Below are 26,542 nucleotides of genomic sequence, written 5' to 3'. Positions count from 1 at the left end.
CAAAAGCTTCCTTGGTGCCTCTCATTCAATGACTTTATCTAAAGATCACTCCTCACCCCCAACTGTCATATGGCTGCTAATATTAGTGCTCATTTTTCCAGTGAGGAAACAGAAACTTAGAGAGGTGGAGGGATCTGTCCAAGGTCATTTCTGCAATGAGGAGAAGAGGAAGGATGCAGGCTACATCCTAGTGACAGACAGCTGACTCCCTGTTTTTTCTTTCTCTTCTTTTGTTTTTTTATACTTTTTTTTTTTGAGACGGAGTTTCACTCTTGTTGCCCAGGCTGGGGTGCAATGGCACCATCTCGGCTCACCACAACCTCCGATTCCCAGGTTCAAGTGATTCTCCTGCCTCAGCCTCCTGAGTAGCTGGGATTACAGGCATGTGCCACCACGCCTGGCTAATTTTGCATTTTTTTTAGTAGAGAGCGTGTATCTCCATGTTGGTCAGGCTGGTCTGGAACTCCTGACCTCAGGTGATCCATGTCTCGGCCTCCCAAAGTGACAGGATTACAGGCATGAGCCACCACACCTGGCCAAGTCCCTGTTTTTTCATTTGAACAACCATTTGAAGGAGAATCCTGTATTTTCGTTTATGTCATACTGCTGAAAAATTTCTATTGAACTATAGCAAAGATTCCTTTGCTTCCTTTAAAGAATGTTGAAGGGAACTATCTTGGACATGAGCATCTTTTTTTTTCTGAGACAGTCTCACTCTGTTGCCAGGCTGGAGGGCAGTAGCGTGATCTCAGCTCACTGCAACCTCCAACTCCCGGGTTCAAGCGATTCTCCTGCCTCAGCCTCCCGGAGCGCCTTGATTTATAGACTATATGTGTAGGGCCGTTGGCCCCACGCAGTCATGGGCTTTCCCTTATGCTGTGATGAGGTGCAGGACCAGAGAAGTAAAGAGACAGGACACTGAAGAACTAGAGAAGAGCAGCTGGACTTCGGGGGCACGCCGCCTATGAGCAGAGACAGGTGAGGCCCCAAACGTCCAGAAGCATCTGTATTTATTAGGTACAAGCAGGGGTCAGGGTCATGATGAGGTCATCATCTATAGCCTTAGTGATAGGGCATGCATAATCATGTGACAAGCGAGGGGGCCACCCCATTATGCCACCTGGGCAGAGAGGTGGGCTATGCGCAGTAGGGGGCCGTTCTGGTGCAGTAGTAGAGGGTCGTGTACAGAAAAGGGGTCCACCTCATTAGGTCACCGAGGCAAAGAGGTGGGCTGTGTGCAATAGGTGTCCTGCACAACACTTCTTATCTGGGGCTGGAGACATCAAAGGATTTCTGATAGAAGGATACCATAAGCCAATGCAGTGGGAACTGACAGACTTGTGCTCTTCTCTAAGATATTTATAGGAGGATGATTTGAGCTAGCACAGAAGTGAGAAAAGACTGACAGGGTGTACAGCCGCTTTGACCTGGTCATACCAGAGGGGTTCTTCTCCCTTGGTTATTTTTAGGATCTCAGGCCTGAGGCCTACTTTCCACAGGAGCTGGATGCAAGGTACTACAACTCCTTTTTCAGGAGGAGAGGCTCTTGCTCCAAGCCTGCCATATAGCATATGCCCTTTCAGGGAGGGACACCACCAACTGGGTCCTTGGTTCTTGTCCTGGTCTGGCTGTTTTCCCATGTACTGCTTCTGCTTTGTGACTGCTCTAGGCATCCCTCCTACTACAAAGTACTATATGGTTATGTAGAAGGATTCTATAAATTAGTACTAAATGTGTCGGTACAGCTCCGACTACAATACCTATGATTATATAGAAAGATTATATGGAACTAAGTATGCTAGATATAAGTACTAAGTATGATTATATAAGCTAGATATATGTAAGCATTAAGTTATACTTCAGGCACTAATTCTATAAACTAATATGATTATATATAAAGGATTATATAAAGGAAATAGCTGAGTAATAACCCTGCAAACTAAGATATTCTTCAGGCACTAATTGTGCCTGGGATTTGCACAGCTCTCCATCCTCGGTGCCCATGTCGGGGGTTACCCACAATATGCAGTGTAGCCCCTGAATATGGCCAATAACGTGTTGCAGGCAAGCTGAGCACTTCTATTACATGCAAAGACTCTGACTGCAACCTCCAAGTGGGCAAGAGATTATCAAGTTTAGCAATGGACTAAGCAAAAACTGCATTAGTGTGGAACTGACCACAGGCTTTACATTCTGCGTTTGCTCCTTTCTTCTCATTATCTATTGTGTAACAAAATATGCCCAAATTTGGGCTTTTTTTTTTTTTTTTTTTTTTTGAGACGGAGTTTCGCTCTTGTTACCCAGGCTGGAGTGCAATGGCACGATCTCGGCTCACCGCAACCTCCGCCTCCTGGGTTCAGGCAATTCTCCTGCCTCAGCCTCCTGAGTAGCTGGGATTACAGGCACGCGCCACCATGCCCAGCTAATTTTTTGTAGTTTTAGTAGAGACGGGGTTTCACCGTGTTGACCAGGATGGTCTCGATCTCTTGACCTCGTGATCCACCCGCCTCGGCCTCCCAAAGTGCTGGGATTACAGGCTTGAGCCACTGCGCCCGGCCTCCAAATTTGGGCTTTAATAAAAAATTTCTTAGCTCTCAATTTTTTGTGGCTTGATTGGGCTTAGCTAGGTGACTCTTGCTTGGAGTCTTTCATATAGTTGCAGTCAGGTGGTGGCTGGGGCTGCAGTCACCTGGTGGGTCATCTTGGCTGAACACCTACTGGAGCACAATCGTATGGTCTAAACCCCAAGGATAGAGAATAAGAGATTGGACATCAGCCTGTGAGGCATTTCAATAGTCCTTGGAGAATGGAAGGTGGATGGAGGAGTGGTATTGCTAGAACAGAACAAAGGAAACTACAAACGAAGTGCCTGCAGCATGGGAAACTATTGAGGAACAAGCCATCTCACTGCAGAACAGTGATATACTGGAGCTAGCTCATTCTGGCTTATGAGAATGGAAAAGTAAAATTAAAAAATTGAGAGTGGTGACTCATGACTGTGATCCCAGAGCTTTGAGGTTGAGGTGGGAGGATCACTGGAGCCCAGTTCCAGGCTGCAGTGAGCTATGATTGCACCACTGCACTCCAGCTTGGGCAAGATTCTGTTACAAAAAAATTTTTTTTCAGTAATATTATCCTTGTATGGTGCAAACACTATATAATACTGTGCTACTGCCCACTTTCCAGCAAGGAAAAGGCACTCCATTTTCCAGACATCTATTTAGTACCATACTTGTGCCAAGCACTGGGAAACAGTGATCAGCAGGAAGGACAAAGAGCCTGCCCTCATAGGGCTTACAGTGTACAGAGGCTGGAGTGGTGATATTTGTCAAATAACCACCCAAACACTTAATTAGAAATCGTGATAAGCCCAGTGAAAGAAAAGTACACGAAACATCTTTATTTGGGAAGGGGGTGGTTTAGGGGAAGGATCGAAAGTGACAATGGAGCTGAGATATCAAGTTCAAGGAGGAGTTAGTGGGGCAGGGGCTGCAGGAAGAAGTACACGCCTGGAGGCAGGAACAGCATGTTTCCCAACAGTTCGGGGTGGAGGCCCCAGGCTGGTAAGAAACAGCTATGGAGAAGGAAGCAGAGGAGACCGTGTAGACCCTGCAAGTGCTAGAAACTCGATCCACACTGGCTTCAGAGGGTGCAGGGGAGGTTCTTGTTGGCTTCCATAATAGAAAAGTCCAGGGACCTACTGACTTCAGATTCAGCGTAAACTCATCTGGGCCCGGTCTGTATCCCAACCTCTCTCTCTTCTCTCAGGACCCTCCTCAGTCAGTTCCCCTCCTGGCATCCCAACAGCTGCGGCGTCAGTTAGAGAGAGCGAGCCTCCAGCTACATTCCCGGCGCAGGGCAGCAGACGGTGTTTCGTGGGCTCCGATTGGCTCAGTGGCCTATCTTCGGAGCGAATCAGCGAGCGGAGAGAGATTAACTGCCCTGATTGGCCAGATCCAGTCACATGCCGATATGTGACGCGTGAAGTCTATACCAGCCACAGCGGAGGGGCGGGGGGTGTGTCCGGAGTTAGATCCCAGCGCAGAAGAGAGGTGAGCCCAGCCGACGTCCCGCAGAAGAGGAATCAAATTTTGTTATGCAGATAATCACTGGAGTCATGGGCCTTGTTCCTTGCAAAGCGATGTGTCCCTGTAAAGTTGTCAGGCAAAGGAAATGTCTCAAACGACTGAATTTCACGAAATATCACCCAATTTAGAATTCGTTGGTTGAGATGCTTGTATTCTTCGTTTCTACTTTTTTTTTTTTTTTTTTACACCATCAAGGACTTGAAGAATTCTTCGTTTCTAAAATAAGAGGTTGAACTATAAAGGCTCTAGCTAGCTGTGCAACCTGTGATGAATGATTTCATGCCTCACTATTGTGAAAAATCCAAAGCAGCATTGGAGAGACGTTGTGGTATAGGGATTAGATAAGCGACGACTGGTGCGAAGCCTACTGGGTCGAAATTCTGGCCATTTCTTTGTCATTGGAAAAGTTATTTAACGTCGGCGTCTCAGTTCCCACAACTATTAAAATGGAGAGGATAATACCTACTTTATGCTCTTAAAAGGATTAAATAAGTTACCGTTAACATATGTAAAGGACTTAAAAGAGGACCTATGTGTTTGCTATTATGTTATCCATACAATATAGAGTAATCATTACCTAAGTTATAAAGAACTTAGGCAATGGAAGCCCGGCGTGGTGGCTCATGCCTGTAATACCAGCACTTTGGGAGCCCGAGGCGGGCGGATCACCGAAGAGTCCGAGACCAGCCTGACCAACATGGTGAAACCCCGTCTCTACAAAGAATACAAAAATTAGCCATTTATTATACACGTGGAACTGTGCTAAGAGCGATGTGTTGTCTCTCTCTTTTTTTTTGAAACGGAATCTCGCTCTGTCGTCCAGGCTGGAGTGCAGTGACGCGATCTCGGCTCACCGCAACCTTCGCCTACTGGGTGCAAGCGATTCTCCTGCCTCAGCCACCTGAGTAACTGGGATTACAGGCGCCCCCCACCACAACTGGCTAATTTTTTGTTTTTGTTTTGTTTTGTATTTTTAGTAGAGACCGGGTTTCCCCATGTTGGTCAGGGTGGTCTCGAACTCCTGACCTCGTGATCCTCCCGCTTACGGCCTCCCACAATCCTGGGATTACAAGCCGTCAACCACTGCGCCCGTTCGTGTTATCTCATTTAATCCTCACAACAGTCTTATGGAGTGGGTGCTGCTGTCATCTTTGTTTTTCAGATGAGAAAACAAGCTCAGAATGGTGAAATGACTTGTCCAAGGTTACAGGCCAGTGTCCAAGGTTACAGGCCAGTGGAGGTTTGAACCCAGGTATTTGTAATTCCAAATGTCATACTCTGTCCATACTCATTCCTTGTAACGTGCCTCGGCTGTCACAGCTGGTCTCGGGCTAGCAGCTCCCAGCGGGCCAGACAGGCGTATCCCTGCCCACCACCCAGCCAATCGCGCCAGCCCGACCCTGCCCTTGTGGCTACGCCCACTGTCCCGCGCCTTCCCCTCGGGTGGGCCACGCCCACAGCCCGGAGCCAGGTGCCTCCATCTTCCGGGCTCTGGCCCCGCCTCGCCCCGCCCCCACCCCGCCCACCGGCCTCGCAGTCGCCGCGGACGCCGATCTTGTGCATGGAGTCGCCATTTTGCTCCTAGAGACGCTGCCAGGAGACCCTGCGCTTTTTTCCTTCTGCAGCCGAGGCTGCGGCTGGGCCGGGGCTGGGGTCGGGGCCAGGTAGGCGGGCGGGAGCCAGTGGAGAGTGGGGGCGAGGGCTGGCTGGCTCCAGCATTGCGGGGCGCAGGTGCACGGGGCGGGGAGCCCGCGGCGTCGGCCGGTGGACGAGTCGGGGTCCTGGGGTGGTGGCTCTCTGAGGGCTCACGGGGTCGACTTCGCACTCGCGGCCCTTCCATCCCTCCCTCCCTTTCTTCTCTCCCGTCAGGGGTCGGCCGGGGCCGGGGTCGGGCATCCGGCGCCTGGGCTCTCTGGGCTCCCTGAGGCGCTGCTAGGGAGTGGAGCCCTGATGATGGGACCTGAGGTGGCAGCTCTGAAAGCAAGCCCAGCCAGCCATCCTCCATCCCTAACCTGACACGGAGCCCCTGACTTGATTTACTTGGCTTTGTTAGTCACGGATATTTCTGTCACCCCCTAACGGATGATTATCCAACTCAGAACTAACCCCAGCAGAGGTTGAGGGGGAACCGTGATGAAATTTTTAAGTATTCTGCTTGATGATAATTTTTTTCTTTTGTTAATATTGGCCCCATTTGGGTGTTTAGCTTTTGAAAGGGTTATGAAAATGCGGACTGGGGCTTTGGGGCATGACGAAGTGGGATCTCTAGTGTTTAAAAAATTTAATTGCACAGGCCGGGCGTGGTGGCTCACGCCTGTAGTCCAAGCACTTTGGAGGCCAAGGCGGGCGGATCACCTGAGGTAGGGAGTTCTAGACCAGCCTGACCAACATGGTGAAACCCCGTCTTAAAAAAAAAAAAAAAAAAAAAATTTAATTGCACAAATAGAAATAATTCACCCACATTATTGAACCCCACAAAAGCAAACCCTTCTTGTCCATATTCCTTTCCTGCTGCCCTGGTGTGTACCATTATTAGCTGTGATTTGACCTTGTTACATTTGGTCATTCGTAGGTACTTGCAGAGTGTTGAATATTTATTGAATTTCTATCCTGTGTTTTACTTAATTACTTTATTACGGAACCTTTACACCGGTCTGGTGTACTTGCTTTTTAAAAAGTCTTGTGTTGACCATTATCATTGAGCATGTAGCTTTTTCCTTATTTCCTTGGGATAATTACCAGATGTGGAAATACCGAATCAAACTTCTATGTTCTTTCTTTGGCACTTTATATAATTTTCCAAACAAGGCATGTTTACAATAGACATTTTTCAAAATCTGGGTATTTGTCCGATTCTGCTATCTGTATGCAGAACTCTCAGCAGGATGCCAAGTCATTTTCTGTGTGGGTGAGAGACAGGCTGTGCAGCCTACTGTTGTATGCAACTAACTACTACAAATCATGCTGAGACAGAGCTATTTCTGCTGTTTAGAGGTTTTGCAGCCTTGAGTAAGTTTCTTCATCTGGAATCCTGGTTTCCCCTTTCTAAAATGGGTCTCATTCTAGTACTGGCTTCACTGGGTTGTCATAAGCATTGTGAATACTTCAGATAATGTTAGGCATGAGTTAACATTCTGTTGGAGAAATAAGCAGAGCCTGGGATCAGAGAGGAGTGGAAGAGTAATTCGATTTAGAATTTGCCCTTCAAATTCTCATCAATATTGATATTAAAACAAATTTTCTTGGAGTGAGGCACATCAGTAATAAACATAAGTTTTTGTACTTTTTTTTTTTTTTTGAGATGGAGTCTTCCTCTGTTGCCCAGGCTGAAGTGCACTGGCGCGATCTTGGCTCACGGCAACCTCTGCCTCCCAGGTTTAAGCGATTCTCCTGCTTCAGCCTCCTGAGTAGCTGGGGTTATAGGCGCATGCTGCCACACCCGGCTAATTTTTGTATTTTTTAGTAGAGATGGGGTTTCACCATGTTGGCCAGGCTGGTCTTGAACTCCTGACCTCAGGTGATCCACTCTCCTTGGCCTCCTAAAGTGTTGAGATTACAGGCGTGAGCCACCGCACCCAGCCAGTTTTTATACTTCATGATGCCTTTTAGTTTATCTTTCAATTTCATTTGTGAATCACTGTGACTCATTGGGGTCAGGCATTATTCAGCAATCATTTGTTTGGCCCCTATCATGTGCCAGCTGCTGTTGTGGACACAGGGTATACAGCAGAGAATATCATGGTAATAACAAAACAAAACAAAACAAAACTCTGCTGCCTGTACCTTAAATTCTGGTAGGGAAAGCTTTTTACCAAGCTTATATCTCTGCTATCTGGAGGGTAATGGCTGAGGCCCAGCAAGGACAAGTGATGTGCACAAAGCCTAGTAACTGGAAGGCAAACCCGACTCTTCACACTCCTACTTCAGCCATCTTTAAGTAGGTGTTTTACACAGTAGACACTTTAGAGGGAAGACAACACACTTCAATGTGAGCCTTCCTCATCTGAAATGTGGGTGAGTGGTTTTGAAATGATTGCTAGTCTGTCCAAAGGAAATGATCTCTCATTGTGGTTTCTTCATTCATGAGAATTAACAGATTCCCAAATCTAATTCAAAAGAGGAGTGTGATTTGCTCTTTACAAAGTGCTAAGATTCTCTGAAAACGGTGTTTTCATAAATGTTATAAATAATTCTCACACATTCTAGAGTAAATTTAGAATAAACATAAAGCAATTATAGCTCATGGGGAAAATAAGGGAGTGTTCACATTTCACACTAAAACCTTATGCTAACAAGCCTCCTGCTGGCCCCATCTTGATGATTATCATGTTTTTGAGGATAATCTTTACAACTCTTTTCTTGAAGCTTGGTAAAGAACACAGCCTTGATTACCAACAGGAGAAAGGATAACTAAAACCAGAAACCGCCCTTATGTTTGAACAACTTGTGAAATGAATAGGCACAAAACATGACTATATTGATAGTCATTTCCAAGTGGATGCTCCTCAATCCACCCCACCAATGTTATGTTGAGGGTGATCTTAGGTTAGGATTCTGTATAGAGGTCTGATCTGAAGCCTGGAACGTCAGAGTTCATATTCAGGGTGATGCAGGACATTTAAACCATAAGAGATAAGGAAAGACTTCAGGAAATATCCTGGAAAAAATATACAAAGGCAGGAGAGCTATCTTGAAATAGTTTGGAGGCTGTCCTATGGAAATGGAATTTGATGTTTCCTGAAAATCTCTAACGAGAGGACAAGAACCAGTGGGCAGAGGCTGCAGGGACAGGAATCTCAGCATGTTTTTTTAGAGACAGAGTCTTGCTCTGTCACCCAGAGTGAAATGCAGCGGTGCTATCTCCACTCACTGCCACCTCCACCTCCCAGGTTCAAGTGATTCTCCTGCCTCAGTCTCCCAAGTAGCTGTACAGGCATGAGCCACCAGGCCTGGCTAATTTTTGCATTTTTAGTAGAAATGGGGTTTCACCATGTTGGCCAGGCTGGTCTCGAACATCTGACCTCAGATTATCCGCCAGCCTTGCCCTCCCAAAGTGCTGGGATTACAAGTGTGAACCACTGTGCCCGGCCATAGCATGTTCTAAGAAAGAATTTGGAATGATGGGTCCTTAGCAGAGGAGGGCATCAGACCCTGGGGCTGTTCAAGCTTCTGTTGAGTGGTTCCTTGGCAGGATTCCTGCAGATGGGCTTTGAACAAAAGATTAAGGAGGGATGGGCTGAATTATCTCTAAGATCTCTTCCTACCTCTAAAATACTTTCATTCTAAGTGTTCCAACTCCTCTCAAGAAGCTGCTGATTTTTTTTTTTTAAGATGGGGTTTTACCATGATGGCCAGGCTGGTCTTGAACTCCTGACCTCAGGTGATCCACCCACCTCGGCCTCCCAAAGTGCTAGGATTACAGGTGTGAGCCACCGCACCCAGCCGAACGCTGCTGTACTTTAAGGAGCTTCTTCTTTGAAGGTTAGGGGCTGTAAAAAACATGCCTCTCCCCCATGCCTATTACTGTATGGTAGATAATCAAGATATTAGAAGTCGATTCATAGGTAGCACGTCCGATATGCAGGGCACTGTGTTAAGTGCCTTGCAGAAATTGACCACCTGTGGGGTCAGTTTTTGCAGTTGTGTGGATGATAGAATTGAGGCTACGAGATTTTAAGTATTAGATAATTTATGTAAGTCCTCACTGTGAGTTTAGGGGAAGTAGTTCAAGTTGCAAACATGAGTTTGGCTCTAAATCCTGTATTTACAACTGCAAGAAAATTAGTTTGTTTTTGTTTCCTTTCCTGGACCTGTAACACCCTATTTATTTATTTATTTCTGAGACAAGATCTCACTCCCATTGTCTAGGCAGGAGTGCAGTGAAATGGTGCAATCATGGTTCATTGCAGTCCCGACTACTGGACTCAATGATCCTGCCGCTTCATTTTTTGATTTTTTTAATAGAGACTAGGTCTTACTGTGTAGCCAAGGGGATCTCAAACTCCTGGACTAGAGCAATTGGCCCACCTTGGCCTCCCAAAGTGCTGGGATTAGTGGTGTGAGGCACTGTGTCTGGCCAGACCTTTTGCTCTTAAACACAGATGTTTTTGGTTGAGAGACGGGGCTGAGAGATAGCTTTGGAAATCATTTAAGATCCCTTCTAGAATGTTGATAATTAAATGTATTCTTTCTTTCATTTATACCAGCCACTCTTCTTGTAGCCTTTGCAGATGCTACATTATCTTGTAAAAGGTGTTAGCAAACTTTTTCTGTAAAGGACCAGATAATATTTCAGGCTTTGTGGTTGATACTCAGTGCTACTGTTGTTATCTAGAAACAATTTGTAAACAAATAAGTGTGGCTGTGTTCCAGCCTGTGTTATAGAAATAGGCTTTCAAGGGACCTGATTTGGCCTGTAGGCTGTAATTCGCTGATCCCTGCCCCAAAGCCACTTCCATAGTAGATGCCAGTGGTCCACCTTGGTCACTTTAGGGCTTTGGTTAGTTGTGTATACATTTCTGTTTGTAACTCATAGGCAAATTTAAGGTAAATTGCATTGTAGTCTGCCATATTTCCCATTGCAGATTCCTGGATTGTGCCAGCTGGAATGCCTCTGCAGGAAGTGCTAGTGGGACTGTGAAATTGTACCACCTGTGGCCTGGCAGTCTCACTGCACTCGTGCACAGGGAGGCCCCTTCAGATCTGGCTAAAAGTGGCATATCTATGCTATGGAAGACTAGGCGGCAGTTAGAGCAAAATAGGTCTCTATTATAATATCTTCTTGTGTTTTTGTTGTTGTCGTTTGTTTGTTTGTTTGTTTTGGATACTGGGTCTCAGTCTGTCCCCTAGGCTGGAGTGCAGTGGTGTGAACACAGCTCTCTGCAGCTTTGGCCTCCTGGGCTCAAGTGATTCTCCCACTTCAGCCTCCCAAGTAGGTGAGATTATAGGCATGCACTACCATACTTGGCTAATTTTAAAATTTTTTATAGAGGTGGTAACATCTCACCACATTACCCAGGCTGGTTGCAAACTCCTGGGCTCAAGTGGTCCTCTGGCCTCCCAAAGTGCTGGGATTACAGGCATGAGCCACTGTGCCTGACCAAGTCTATATCTTCTAACCCAGATTGCCAAAAGAGACTGCCGGGTGAAAAGCAAATTATAGATACATTTACACAATGACATCTTTTTGTGTTTGAAATATTATATATACATATATATATTTTTATATACACATATTTTAAAAATTAATTTTTAAATTATTATTTTTTAAGAGACGGGGTCTTGCTATGTTGCCCAGGCTGGAGTGCAGTGGCTATTCACAGGCACGATCTCGCTACTGATCAGCACGGGAGTTTTGACCTGCTCCGTTTCTGACCTGGGCTGGTTCACCCCTCCTTAGGCAACTTGGTGGTCCCCTGCTCCCAGGAGGTCACCATATTTATACCAAATTTAGTGTGGACACCCAATCGGCGTAGTGCACTACAGTCCAGAACTCCTGGGCTCAAGCGATCCTCCCACCTCAGCCTCCCAAGTAGCTGGGGCCACAGGACTACAGGCACACGCCACCGCGCCGGCAAATTAATTTTTTTTTCTGAGACAGAGTCTCACTCTGTCACCGAGGCTGGAGTGCAGTGGCGTGATCTTGGCTCAGTGCAACCTCCGATTCCTGGATTCAAGCGATTCTCCTGTCTCAGCCTCCCAAGTAGCTGGGATTACAGGGGTGTACCACCACACCTGGCTAATTTTTTGTATTTTTGGTAGAGACAGGGTTTCACTATGTTGGCCAGGCTGGTCTTGAACTCCTGACCTCAAGTGATCTAACCACCTTGACCTCCTGAAGTGCTGGGATTACTCATGTGAACCACTGCATCTAGCCATTTTTTTTTTTTTAAGATAGAGTTTTGCTCTTGTCGCCCAGGCTGGAGTGCAGTGGTGCCGTCTTGGCTCACTGCAACCTCTGCCTCCCAGGTTCAAGTGATTCTCCTGCCTCAGCTTCCTGAGTAGCTGGGATTACAGGAATGCGCCATCATGCCTGGCTAATTTTTTTATATTTTTAGTAGAGATGAGATTTCGCCATGTTGGTCAGGCTGGTCTTGAACTCCTGATCTCAAGTGATCCGCCTGCATCAGCCTCCCAAAGTGTTAGGATTACAGGCATGAGCCACTGTGGCTGGCCATACATATTTTTTATGGAGGTCACGTGTATAAATGCATAGAAAATGTCTGATGTTGTCCCTACCAAACTGATAAGAACCCTCACTTCTGGGGAGAACCTGGGATCGAGGCTGGTTACTTTAGCCTTAACTATCATGTTTTAGGTTTTTATAGGGAGGATGTGTTTGTGTTTTACTTGTATAATTAAAATTTGAGAGTAATGAAAAAGATTAGGTTGGTTTCAGCCCATTGATGATCTCTACCAGCCTTTCCAGAGGTCCCAAGTGAATATACAACTGTGGAAATGCAGTGGGCTTGCTGAGAAAGGGTTCCCTTGCCCACAGCCTGCTGGATTGTTGCTGTTCCTCCCATGTAGCACCTCCATTATGTGATGAGCACACTCAGCACTGATGACTTCTAAGACAGGGTCCTTTTTATTTGTGGCCCACTGCCTGTCATTTGGGTGGTCACTTATGTTTCCTTCAAGTTGATTATGTATCAGCCTGTATTCTACTTGAGGAAAATGAAGATGACTAGGTCAGTTTTAGACATGACACAGGGCAGCTGAAAGGCCGGGAAAGGTTTTATGGTAAACAAGAATTACAGGAAAAGTTGGATGTAGATGGGTTATTTATTCTTTAAGGATTAATCAGTCCTTGTTCTTGCTAATGGCTCTGCCATTTTTCTGTGTGTTAATCCAGGAGGAATTTTGTTGTCAGAGAATAAAAGGAGGTTGTCCATAATTGACTTTAAGCAGCAATCAGTAAAACATTGAGCTCTTCAGCTCCACCTTTCTTGTAAGTTTATCATTTCTTCTCAGTGGTTGTGAACATCATGTGATAATGTATTTCCATAAATTTGGAACCCTGAAATCCAAGTGAACTTTCTGTTTGTCCATGTGTATATTTCTAATATTTTAAAAACACTGTAAGGATGGAAACTAATTTCCTTCAGTTGAAATCATTTCCTTTAAAAAAAAAATCCATTCAGGTATATTTCATATCACATGACAGTTTTTTATATGTATTATATCCTTCTAGGCTCTGAGAATTGGAATACCAAGAAGGCTTTGATGTTTTGTGTGACGCCACCTGAATTGGAAACCAAGATGAACATAACCAAAGGTGGTCTGGTGTTGTTTTCAGCAAACTCAAATTCATCATGTATGGAGCTCTCAAAGAAAATTGCAGAGTGAGTTATAATTATACCATTAAAATTTGTATTCATTATTCGATGCTTTAAAATTGATGATCAGATGAGCAGTGATTGCTAAACTTGAAAGCAGATTATTTTATAGTTCTGTGTGTATCTTGTTTTTTCATCATGCAGTATGTCTCATCTGCATATATTAAGGGCTATTCTTTTTATAAACTATCCCATCTCTCTACATATTCTTTCAGCAGACATTTATTGAGTGCCTCGTAAGTGCCAGGAATTTTGTTATGTGCTATATATGTATAAAATTATTTGAGTATAAAGAACACTGACTTGTATACTATATGAAATAACTTATAGCTTATAGTTTAGTATAATTTTAGATATTTATTAAACAAATATTATGCCCCTACTGTGTACTAGACTTTGATCTAGATATTGGGGATTAACAGTGAGTCAAGATCCATCCTTTTTATGAAATTTACATTTAACTATGGGAGCCAAACAGAAATCAAGTCAACAAAACAAACAAGGTAATTTCAGATGATGATCAATGCTATGAAGAATACAATGTGAATGTAATGATGGGGCAGGTTGTTCTGCTTTAGCCTGTGTGCTAAACTGCCTTTAAACTAAGGGGATGGTATGTGAGTTGAGAAACCTGAATAAGCCACCAAGTAAAGGTCTGGAGGCAGGGCCCTCCAAGCAGAGGGGACAGCAGATTCCAAGGCCCTGCAACATGCAGGAGGAGTCCTTGGTGTGTCTCAGGAATGTGGGCTAGAGTACAGAGTGTCCAAAGAAGATGGCCAGTGAGGCAGGCACGGTGGGACTGCATAGTCCTTCCCGGGGAGACGTGGGGTTGGGGTGAGGGGGCTAGGTAATGGATTGACATAACAATTTAATATTGACTTTAAATTTATAAGAAGAATAACTTTATTTTCAGTTGGTAAATAGTGTACATGTTTAATGTAAAAAAAAGAGAAAAGAATAACCTTATTTTACTTTTATCCATTTACAAGCCTCCTTAAATAGTAAAGAAACTGGGTTTCTCCTATTACCTTTTCAGCTTTTTCCCCCTTTTTCTTCTCTAGGCGACTGGGGGTGGAGATGGGCAAAGTGCAGGTTTACCAGGAACCTAACAGAGGTGAGCTATCTTGGGCATGTGAAACATTGACCTTTTCGTGGAATGTGGGTATTGGCTCAGTCCTTCATCCTTTACTATTGAAACGATTTGATTCAGTTGTACAGTTCTATTAGCAAGAAGTCAGGCAGGCAAGGTAGAATAGAGTGGTTTTTTTTTTAGCTCTCACTAATACCAGCTAGATATGTAACCCTGGTGCAAGTCATTTCTGGGGCTTGAACTCCAGTTCTGAGACTCCATTCGGTAAAAACTGCATACGTATTTGAACCAGCTAGTCAACTGAATGAACATGAGCTCAACTGTTGCTTGAATTTATGTCACCTTAGGCAGGATGAGTAAATCCTGTCACCTTAGACAGGATGAGTAAATCCTGTGTGACCACGGTTTTAGTTATTCTTTACCTGCACCTAAGCTGCCTTGGGTTAGACTTCATAAAATATTGTTAAGAAATACTTTTTGCTAATTGATACATGTCATTACATAATCATCCCAAGTTATATTAAAAAAAAAAAAAAAGTGTGTCATTTAATCTTTTTAGGGCCAGGTACAGTGGCTCATGCCTCTAATCCCAGCACTTTGTGAGGCTGAGGCAGGCAGATTACTTGAGCTCAGGAGTTTGAGACCAGCCTGGGCAACATGGCAAAACCTGTCTCTACAAAAAATACAAAAATTAGCCAGGAGTGGTGGTGTGTAGTTGTAGTCCCAGCTACTGGGGAGGCTGAGGTAGGAGGAATGATTGAGCCCGGGAGGTAGAGGCTGCAGTGAGCTGTGATCACACCATTGTACTCCAGCCTGGGTGACAGAGGGAGACCCTGTCTCTAAATAAATAAATAGTAATCGTTATAATTTCTTTGGCAATGGTGGATATTTGAAATTATTTTAGCAGGAGCGATTTACAGCTTGCATGGGCTTGAGAGTTATATACCTTATCCTTGACAAGTTATTTTACTTTTCTTAACTATAAATAAACTATCAATTAGGGCCTTTTGAGGATTAAGTGGGATAATTTGTGTGCCTTACACAGTTTTTGGCACACAGTAGGTGCTTAATAAATACTTATTCCTGCTCCTTTTCCACTAGAAAATTAAATTTTTTTTTTTTTTTTTTTGTTGAGCCCCAGGGTATTATGTTGCCCAGACTGGTCTCAAACTCATGGAGACAAGCAATTCTTTCATTTCAGCCACCCAAAGTGCTGAGATTACAGTTGTGAGCCACCAGGCCTGGCCCCCCCTACAGGATTTTATCAAATATTTAAGTATTATAAAGCTTACAGGAGGCTTTGACAAAAAGAGAAAAGTTTTGCTTTTCCCATGTTTATCTCCATTACTGCCTCTTTCCTGTCTCCCAAGATCCCCCATGTGGCATCAGTAGGGAAAAAGTAAAATTAAAAAAAACTCTTCAAGGATAGTTTGGAGAAGATTCTTTCCCTAGAGGGAATTGAATGATGTTTCTTGTCTGGAGTCTGAGAGGGAAGGTGAAAGGGAGAAGCGGTGGCATATGACTCCGGGAGGTTTACTCTCCAGGTTTCTGAATAAAGGGAGGGAGAATACTTGGTGTTTATTGGGAAGGAAGTAACATTTGTGGATTTCTTTCTTTTTTTTTTTTTTTGAGATGGAGTTTTGTTCTTGTTGCCCAGGCTAGAGTGCAATGGTGCGATCTCGGTTCACCACAGCCTCCACCTCCTGGGTTCAAGTGATTCTCCTGCCTCAGCCTCCCGAGTAGTTGGAACTACAGGTATATGCCACCACACCTGGCTAATTTTGTATTTTTAGTAGAGATGGAGTTTCTCCACGTTGGTCAGGCTGGTCTTAAATTCCTGACCTCAGGTGATCTGCCCACCTTGGCCTCCCAAACTACTGAGATTACAGGTGTGAGCCACTGCGCTTGGCCAACAATTCTTTAATCATCTAATATCTGGCCTATATTCACATTTCCCTATTTGTCCTAAAGGGTCTTTTATTTATTTATTTTTTTTGAGATGGAGTCTGGCTTTGTTGCCCAGGCTGGAGTGCAGTGGCGCGATCTTGGCTTACTGCAACCTCTGCCTCCCAGGTTCAAGCAATTCTCCTGCCTCAGCCCTCTGAGTAGCTGGGATTACAGGTGTGTGCCACCATGCCCAGCTAATGTTTGTTTTAGTAGAGACGAGGTTTCACCATGTTGGCCAGACTAGTATTGAACTCCTAACCTCAGATGATCCACCCACCTGGGCCTCCCAAAGTGCTGGGATTACAGGTGTGAGCCACTGCGACCGGCCTAAAGGGTCTTTTATAGTTGTTTCCATCCTCCCCACCAAACCCCAAACCAGGATTCTTAGTTCAAGGGATATTTTTTTTAAATTTCGCTTTAGGGGGCCGGGTGCAGTGGCTCACACCTGTAATCACAGCACTTTGGGAGGCCAAGGTGGGCAGATCACCTGGGGTCGGGAGTTCGAGACCAGCCTGACAAACATGGAGAAACCCTATCTCTACTAAAAATAGAAAATTAGCCAGGTATGGTCACGCGTACCTATAATCCCACCTACTTGAGAGGCTGAGGCAGGAGAATTGCTTGAACCTGGGAGGCGGAGGTTGCAGTGAGCTGGGATCACTCCTTTGCACTCCAGCCTGGGCAACAAGAGTGAAACTCTGTCTCAAAAAAATTTTTTTTTTCTCTTCAGTCTCTTCTATTTTAGAACAGTCCCCTCACCTCTTTTTCTTCCTATGACAGTGACTTGTTGAAGAGGTTGTCTTGTAGAATGTCCTACTATGAATTTGTCTGTTTCCTTGTGGCTGATCACACATATTTTGAGAGTGGGGATATTGGGTCTTATTTATCTTTGCTCTCACAACATACAATGTTTTGTACCTAAGACATTATCAATTGATGCTGATTGAATAAGTATATAATTTTCTATAAAGATACTATCCTCAGAGTGGTATAGCACTCACCGTTTGTATATATAAGGAGTGAGAATTGTAAGTTTACTTATTTCGAGGCAGAAATATAATTCCCTCTTAAAGCTGTCATGTTTTAAAAGGTGTGATTAATGGCAGTATGTTTATTATCCCTTGTAACATCTAAAGCCCTCTGAGTTTTATAACAGCTCCAGTTTGCGTATTTTATTACATTAGGGAATGATGCAGATTTTTTGTGTATTTTGAAAAATTTGAACTATATGCCTTTCCCTCCCTTCTTTTTCCTTTTCCTGCCAGAAACAAGAGTACAAATTCAAGAGTCCGTGAGAGGAAAAGATGTTTTCATCATCCAAACCGTTTCAAAGTGAGTATCCAGCAGAAATGTTGCTTTCTGGGTTTCTGTTTAGGCATGAGTGTTTAAAATAATGATGGATGGCTAGCCAGGAAGAGTTATGATAGTCTTAAAATTAGTGTATCTTACCAATTTAGAATTTAGAAAACTAAGTTTTCTGACATAACTGCTGATTTTTACATGTTCTTTCAGTGTTATGATTTTGTTTTTTTTGTTTGTTTGTTATTGAGATGGGGTCTTGCTCTGTCACCCAGGATGGAGTGCAGTGGCACGATCTCAGTTTACTGCAGTCTCCATCTGCTGGGTTCAAGCAATTCTCCTGTCTCAGCCTCCCGAGTAGCTGGGACTACAGGTGCACACGGCCATGCCTGGTTAATCGTTTTGCATTTTAGCAAAGACAAAGGTTTCATTGTCTTGCCCAGGCTGGTCTCGAACTCCTGAGCTCAGGCAATTCACCTGCCTTGACCTTCCAAAGTGGTGGGATTACAGGCATGAGCCACTGCACCAGGCCCAGTGTTCTTAATGGGTGGAAATAACCAAGTATTGGAGTAGAGGTTCTTAATGATAATAGTTTCTATTAAGTTTCCTAACAATTAATAGCCAGAATTTTGTAAAACTTGAAGGGAAGCATTTCTATTTCTCTCCTCTCCCCAAAAGAAACAGAGGCTAAGGGAGGAGAGGTTTCTTACTTGGGGTTCTTTAAGCTTTTATTGCATATAAAACTGAGCATTCCTTATTGTTTTGTTGCATAAATTAAATTAGCTGGAAGGATAAAAGACTGTACTGAAGGAATGTGTATTCTTGTCTAGAGTGACCTTTGACATGCCTATGTTCTGGAAATTGTTTAGTTACATATGTGTAAGCTGGTGTGTAAGATTCAGTGCAGTGACGCTGTCTCTGGCACTCTGGAAGGGAGGGTGATCTTTTTTTCTTTCTTTCTTTTTTTCTTTTTATTTTTTCTTAGAAGTAGGATCTTGCTGTATTGCCCAGGCTAGAGTACAATGGTGAGGTCATAGCTCACTGCAGCCTCAAACTCCTGGACCCAAACTATCCTGCTTCAGCCTCCAAGTAGCTGGAGCTACAGGGATGCACCACCATGCTCACCTAATTTTTCATTTTTTGTAGAGGTGGAGGTCTCACTATGTTGCCCAGCTGGTCTCAAACTTTTGGCCTCAAGTGATTCTCCTGCCTGGACCTCCTATATTGTTATTGTAGCAATACAGGAGGTGAGCCTATTACACCTAGCCTTAAAGTCCCACTTTCCGTTGTGCGTTTGTCCACAGATAACCCCAAAAGCTTCAGTGTATGAAGTTCTTTGCTCAGAACAATTTTTAATGTCTAGAAATCAGTTTGTCTAGTGCATTATTTTTTAGCTTAGAGAGTCTGAAAGTTGCTGCACGCTTTATTTGTGTATGTGTATATATAATAAATACCAACGAAAGGGAAGAAGAGAGAAATTTCAGCTTGGAACACATTTTTTTACCTAAATGTTGAGCATTTTCTGTCCTGGTCTTTGGTTCATTGGGATGAAGTCATAAAACCCCCATCTCTCCTTGGAAGAGGAGTGGCAAGGAGACCTGTCCTTGCATCCTGTTGACCTGGTAAACATGTATGCTCTGAAGGAGGGAGGATGTAGGGTGCCTTTGCCACGGTGCCCTGGCTTCATCTTCTGCTGTGACACCTGGGATTCTCAGCAGAGCTAGAGGTGGGGGCGCTGAGTGCTAACTGCCCCTGCTGCTGCCGCTCTCCTCTTTCCCAGGCCTGCCACCAAGCCAGGGTGCTAGTAGAGGACTCACCTGTGCCCACATCTTACCCTTCACCCCCAGCATTGAGGTAGGGAAGGTGCGGGCACAGAACAACTTACACTGCTTCTGGCTCCTTGGTGTCTGTGGTACTTTTTTTTTTCTTTGAGACGGAGTTTCGCTCTTGTTGCCTAGGCTGGAGTGAAATGGTACGATCTCGGCTCACTGCAGCCTCTGCCTCCTGGTTCAGGTGATTCTCCTGCCTCAGTCTCCTGAGTAGCTGGGATTACAGGCTTGTGCCAGCATGCCCAGCTAATTTTGTATTTGTAGTAGAGATGGGATGTCCTCATGTTGGTCAGGCTGATCTCAAACTGACAACCTCAGGTGGTCTGCCTGCCTTGGCATCCCAAAGTGCTGGGATTACAGGTGTGAGCCACCACGCCTGGCTGTCTATGGTACTTTTATCTCCTTAGAGACAAGTGTGATTCCACTGGATAAATACACAGAGGTTATATGGATTACCCAAGGGGATGAATAGGCATTGAGAGCTTCCCTAGACTTAGAAGTTAGGACTTCAGAAGGGTGACTGCTGATCTGTCTCATTTTTAAGTCCTTTTAGTTCTTTATTTTTGTACATTTCAACACTTATCCTGTGCCCTTGCCCTTTGTCAGTTTTGCATTCCTCTAATCAGAACCATTCAGCACCCCTTTCATTTTCTCTCTGTGTCTCATTTTGCATTGAGGTAAGCTTGTGTTAACTTGGGTTCATGTTTCAGAGTCTGGATGTCATGGTCTTCTTTGTGAAATACCATGAAATACCATTTAGTGTTGAGGGTCAGAGGCGGTGGCTCATGCCTGTAATCCTAGCACTTTGGGAGGTTGAAGTGGGCAGATCACTTGAGGCCAGGAGTTTGACACTAGCCAGCGCAACATGGTGAAACCCTGTCTCAACTAAAAATACAAAAAAATGGCCAGGCGCGGTGGCTCATGCCTGTAATCCCAGCACTTTGGGAGGCCGAGGTGGGTGGATCACGAGGTCAGTAGTTCAAGACCAGCCTGGCCAACATGGTGAAACCCTGTCTTTAATAAAGATAAAAAAAATTAGCTGGGTATGGTGGCACATGCCTGTAATCTCAGCTACTCAGGAGGCTGGGGCAGGAGAATTGCTTGAACATCTGTGTGGCAGATGTTGCAGTGAGCCAAGATTGTGCCACTGTACTCCTGCCTGGGCAACAGAGTGAGACTCTATCTAAAAAAAAAAAAAAAAAAAATTAGCTGGCCATGGTTTTGAGTGCCTGTAGTCTCAGCTACTCAGGTGGCTAACGCATGAGAATTGCTTGAACTGGGGAGGCAGAGGTTGTAGTGAGCTGAGATTGTGCCACTGCATTCCAGCCTGGGTAACAGAGCAAGACTCCATCTTTAAAAAAAAAAAAAAATCAGGAGCAGTGGCTTATGCCTGTAATCCCAGCACTTTGGGAGGCCGAGGTGGGCAGATCACGAGGTCAGGAGTTGGAGACCAGCCTGGCCAACATGGCGAAACCCTGTCTCTACTGAAGATACAAAAATTAGCCAGGTGTGGTGGTGCGCGCCTGTAATCCCAGCTACTTGGTGGGGGCTGAGGTATGAGAATCGCTTGAACCCACGTGGCAAAGGTTGCAGTGAGCTGAGGTCGCACTACTGCACTCCAGCCTGGGTGACAGAGTAAGACTCCATCTCAAAAAAAAAAAAAGATTTAGGGTTGTCAGATACATCTTTTACTTCCTCTTCCTCCAGATGAGTGGTAGTGCCAAAAACAAAAGAGAAATTTAGAATTAAAAAAATTCCATCCATTAACTGAAGTTTTCCTATAATTCAAACAAGGCTTTCCTTATTTGAGTTCAGTCATGGAATGCCTTGTTCCAGCTCACAGAACAATGGTGCTCCTGGGAGTGTGGTTTGGGAGTGTTGGGGTGACTTCATTTCTATGTCAGTTTCTCTACTCTTATCCTTCCCATAGAATACTTTTCTGAAATTCTTTTTTTTCTAAGTGAATTAACACAGGATGAAAGTCTTTTAACTCATCAGATGTCAGACTTGTTGTTGAATAGAGACGGAGAACCTACTTACTCAAATGTTCTGTGTTCCCATTCATTTCTTCATTCATTAACAAATATTTATTTTGAATGTCTACAATATGGGAGTTACAGTTAGTTACACATGAGCAAGATAGCTTCATGATTAAAACAGAAAGATCCTTGTCCTGGTGGAGTTTTATATTCCAGTGAAGGAGAACATACAGTGAGCATAATAAATAAATTATCTAGAAGGCGATGAGTACTTTGGGAAAAAAATAAGACAGCATGGTAGGATGACGGTGGCGAAAGGGCAGAGAGAGGCAGACAGGGTAGGCCACAGAGAAGGTGAGGGAGACAGCCAGGTGACTAGGTGGGGAGGAAAGCCTTGCAGGCAGTGGGAACACCTAGAGGAAGGCCCTCAGTGGTGTGAGCTGCCTGTGGGAGGACTGACCAGGGTCCGGTGTGGCCGGACAGAATGGCGGGTGGGGGGATCCTCAAGTTTGGACTGGAGTTGTAAATTTGAGAGTTGCCACCATCTATGAAGCTGCAAAATTAGATGAGAAGCCCAAAGGAAGAGAGGAAACAGAAGGAGAGTAGACATGAGCAAGTCCTGGGATATGAGATTGGGGAGAAGAAGAATCAGCAAAAGAAACCAAAGGTGAAAGGAGGAGTTGAGAGGGGCATTCTGGAAGCCAAGTGACCATGGATGTAGATGTGGCTGCATGGAGGCCACTGATGACCTTAATGAAAACAAAGCTTCACTGAACTATTTGGGAGGGAATGAGAGTAGATAAATTGGAGATAGTGTAGACAGCTTTCTTGAGATGGACAACAAAGGGGAGCAAAGGGAAGAGTGGTTATGAGTCACGTTAATGGAAGTAACAGAATGTTTGTGGCCGATGGGTAATCAGTGCTGGAGGCAGGAAAGGAGAGAGAATTGCTGACATAGGTGTGCCATTTGGAGGGATTAATTTTAGGGTGACTGGCGTGGAAATTTTCTCTGATGACTGACGGCAGGCCGACTCCTGGGGCACAGATGCACGTAGTGGGAGCTTGTGGAGACGCTCCTCGGATGGAGTACTTATGTAGGTCGTCAGTTGAGAGCGGGTGGTGGGGGACCTTATGGAGGCCTGAGAAAAGAGAAATTTGTTGGTTGTTTTTTTCTGCCTTGTACCTTAGGTTGTGTAAAGGCATGAGTAACACACTGCTGACACTTTCTGGAACAGAAAAATACTGTGTCGTAGATCCCTTGATGGGATTTGCTGTGTCTTGGTTACAGGGATGTGAATACCACCATCATGGAGCTCCTGATCATGGTGTATGCATGTAAGACCTCTTGTGCCAAGAGCATCATTGGCGTGATACCCTACTTTCCTTACAGCAAGCAGTGCAAGATGAGAAAAAGAGGCTCCATTGTCTCTAAATTGCTGGCTTCCATGATGTGCAAAGCTGGTAAGAATGGCAGATGTTTCACAATTAATTGGGGGCCTGGGGGTTTTATTTATTCTCTCATTTTTTAAGACAGGGTCTCGCTCTGTCACCGAGGTTGGAGTGCAGTGGCGTGATCATAGCTCACTGCAGCTTGAACTCCTGGGGTTAAGCAGTTCACCTCAGTCTCCCAAGTAGCTAGGACTGTAGGTGCGCACCACTCTGCCTGCTAATTTTTAATTTTTTTGTACAGATGAGGTCTCACTATGTTGTCCAGGCTGGTTTTGAACTGCTGGCCTTAAGGGATCCTTCTGCGACAGTCTCCCAGAGTGCTGAGATTATATTCATGAACCACCATACCCTGCTGGAGTTTTATTTTTACCTTAGAAATGTCAAAGTAATGGCTGGGCACTATGGCTCATGCCTGTAATCCCAGTGCTTTGAGAAGCTATGTGGGATGAGCTTTGAACTCCTGGGCTCAAGTGATCCTCCTGAGTAGTTGGAAACTACGGGCATATACTACTGTGCCTGCCTAGATAGGCATATTTTATAAAATACATATATTATTCTGTGTCAGGCATGTTCAGATAACATCCTAAGTATTTTTCCCGTGTTTCTAAATAAACTTCATAGTTGTTATTGTATATATGTGTTGATACGAGTGTGTGTTCTTGTATAATTGTATATGATTTTTTAAATTTAATTTTATTTATTTATTTATTTTTTTTGAGACAGAGTCTTGCTCTGTTGTCCAGTCTGGAGTGCAGTGGTATCATCTCAGCCCACTGCAACCTCTGCCTCGTGGGTTCAAGTGATTCTTGTGCCTCAGCTTCTCAAGTAGCTGGGACTTATAGGCACCTGCCACCACATCCAGCTAATTTTTATATTTTTAGTAGGGATAGGGTTTTGTCGTGTTGACCAGGCTGGTCTCAAACTCCTGACTTCAAGTGATCCATCTGCTTTGGCTTCCTAAAGTGCTGGGATTATAGATGTGAGCCACTGTGCCCAGCCTGAATGTATATGATTTTAGAAGGTATGTATTACAGAGCATTTACACAGAGAGAATAGAATAAAAGTCCCTATATCACTGCATTTTAACACAGGTACTTATTGTAGAATAAACTTTTCCTTTAGCTGGGCATGGTGGCGCGTGCTTGTAATCCCAGCTACTCAGGAGGCTGAGGCAGGAGAATTGCCTGAACCCAGGAGGCGGAGGTTGCGGTGAGCCAAGATCGCGCCATTGCACTCCAGCCTGGGTAACAAGAGCGAAACTCCGTCTCAAAAAAAAAAAAAAAGAATAAACTTTTCCTTTTTTTTTTTTTTTTTGAGACGGAGCGTTGCTCTGTTGCCTAGGCCGGAGTACAGTGGCGCAGTCTGGGCTGGAGTGCAGGGGCACAATCTCAGCTCACCGCAACCTCCACCACCCAAGTTCAAGCAATTCTCCTGCCTCAGCCTCCTGAGTAACTGGGATTACAGACACATGCCACCACACCCAAATAATTTTTTTTTTTTGAGACAGAGTCTCACTCTGATGCCCAAGCTGAAATGCAGTGGCACGATCTTGGCTCACTGTAACCTCCACTTCCTGGGTTCAAGCGATTCATCTGCCTCAGCCTCCCGAGTAGCTGGGATTACAGGCACTCACCACCACATCTGGCTAATTTTTATATTTTTAGTAGAGACGTAATTTCACCATGTTGGCCAGGCTGGTTTCGAACTCCTGATCTCAGGTGATCCCACCCGCTTGGGCCTCCCAAAGTGCTAGAATTACAGGTGTGAGCCACTGTGCCCAGCCCGGAATAAACTTTCTAAGATAGTTTTTCAAGAAAGGCAAATGTAAAAGAAAAATTTAAAAACTAGGCCAGGCGCAGTTGTTCATACCCGTAATCCCAGTACTTTGGGATGCTGAGTTGGGTGGATCACCTGAGGTCAGGAGTTCGAGACCAGCCTGACCAACATGAAGAAATCCCGTCTCTACTAGAAATACAATAACTGGGCGTGGTGACACATGCCTGTAATCCCAGCTACTCAGGAGGCCAAGGCAGGAGAATTGCTTGAATCTGGGAGGTGGAGGTTGTGGTGAGCCGAGATTGCACCATTGCATGCCAGCCTGGGCCACAAGAGTGAAACTCTGTCTCGGAAAAAAAAATTTTAAAAACTCAAACCATAGCAACCTCAGGAGCCTACCCCATTGCAAACACCATAACAGGCAGCTGGTGAGGGGAGCAGGCTTGTGTGTTGAATCTTCAGGAAAGGGCCTGTCTTGTTTTCCAGCCTTGCTTGGTGGGCCACCAGGCTTACTTTCATGTTCTTTTGGGCAAGTAATGCTTTAAACAATTTATTTATTTATTTATTTATTTATTTTATTGCATTTTAGGTTTTGGAACAATTTTTTTATATTGAATTTTCCTTACACTTTTCTGGTGATCGTTACAATGGGGGTGAGGTTTTTGTTTTCTCCAATTTCCAATTTCCAGGCTGATGCAGTTTGTCTTGATATCTGGTTTTGTTTTGTTTTGTTTTTATGCAGGTATCAGTCCTGTTGCCCAGACTGGAGTGCAGTGGTGTGATCACTGCTCACTGTAGCCTTGACCTCCTGGGTTCAAGCAATCCTCCCACTGCAGCCTCCAAAGTAACTGAGGAATACAGGCATGCACCACCATACCGGCCAATTTTTTGTATTTTTAGTAGAAATGGGGTCTCACCATGTTACTCAGACTGTTTTCAAACTCATGGGTTCAAGTGATACTCCTGCCTTGGCCTTCCAGAGTGCTGGGATTACAGGCATGAGCCACAACACCTAAAGACTTTTCCATATTACTATTATCTTTGCTATGTCAAGACTATTATTTATTTATTTTTTTGAGACAAAGTCTCATTCTGTTGTCCAGGCTAGAGTGCAGTGGCATGATCTCAGCTTATTGCAACCTCTGCCTCCCGGGTTCAAGTGATTCTCCTGCCTCAGCCTCCCTAGTAGCTGAGCTTACAGGCACATGCTACCACTCCTGGCTAATTTTTGTATTTTTAGTAGAGATGGGGTTTTACCGTGTTGGGCCAGGCTGATCTCGAATTCCTGATCTCAGGTGATCCGCCTGCCTTGGTCTCCCAAAGTGCTGGCATTACAGGCATGAGCCATTGCACCTGGCCAAGACTTTAAATTGATGTGAAAATCATGCATTTCACAGTATTGAAAAAAAAAAAAATCGGAAAAATACAAGTGCTGAGTTTTTATGATTGTAGAACAATTTTTTTTTTTTTTTTTTTTTTTTTTTTTTTTTGAGACCAAGTCTTACCCTTTTGCTCAGGCTGGTGGAGTGAAGTGATACAATCTTGGCTCATTGCAACCTCTGTCCTCCAGGTTCAAGTGATTCTCCTGCCTCAGCCTCCTGAGTAGCTGGGATTACAGGCACGCACCACCGTGTCTGGCTAATTTTTGTATTTTTAGTAGAGATGGGGTTTCGCCATGTTGGCCAGGCTGGTCTCGAACTCCTGACCTCAGGTGATCCACCTGCCTCAGCCTCCCAAAGTGCTAGGG

General features: G+C 44.6%; 1 protein-coding gene across 6 annotated transcripts in view; it reads left to right on the top strand.

Moving 5' to 3' along the window:
• The first annotated feature begins 5,553 nt into the window (after nt 1-5,553).
• PRPSAP2 (phosphoribosyl pyrophosphate synthetase associated protein 2) overlaps nt 5,554-26,542 on the top strand; it is a 67,085-nt gene continuing 46,096 nt past the window's right edge. The window contains exons 1-7 of one of the 6 annotated variants that reach the window (XM_032269185.1): nt 5,594-5,752; nt 6,961-7,097; nt 12,943-13,038; nt 13,282-13,432; nt 14,488-14,540; nt 17,729-17,795; nt 22,859-23,031. In XM_032269185.1, the coding sequence (XP_032125076.1) occupies nt 13,314-13,432; nt 14,488-14,540; nt 17,729-17,795; nt 22,859-23,031 (412 nt within the window). In that variant the 5' untranslated portion in view covers nt 5,594-5,752; nt 6,961-7,097; nt 12,943-13,038; nt 13,282-13,313. Of the gene's footprint in view, nt 5,753-6,960; nt 7,098-10,672; nt 10,850-12,942; nt 13,039-13,281; nt 13,433-14,487; nt 14,541-17,728; nt 17,796-22,858; nt 23,032-26,542 lie in introns of all 6 variants that reach the window. The other 5 variants (XM_032269183.1, XM_032269184.1, XM_032269186.1 and 2 more) reach the window with 5 other exon arrangements.

Source organism: Sapajus apella, unplaced genomic scaffold (assembly GCF_009761245.1).
Source record: "Sapajus apella isolate SASKATOON/1434 unplaced genomic scaffold, GSC_monkey_1.0 scaffold189, whole genome shotgun sequence".
NCBI classification, from domain to species: domain Eukaryota; kingdom Metazoa; phylum Chordata; class Mammalia; order Primates; family Cebidae; genus Sapajus; species Sapajus apella.
This window is presented reverse-complemented; position numbering and strand designations above follow the sequence as displayed.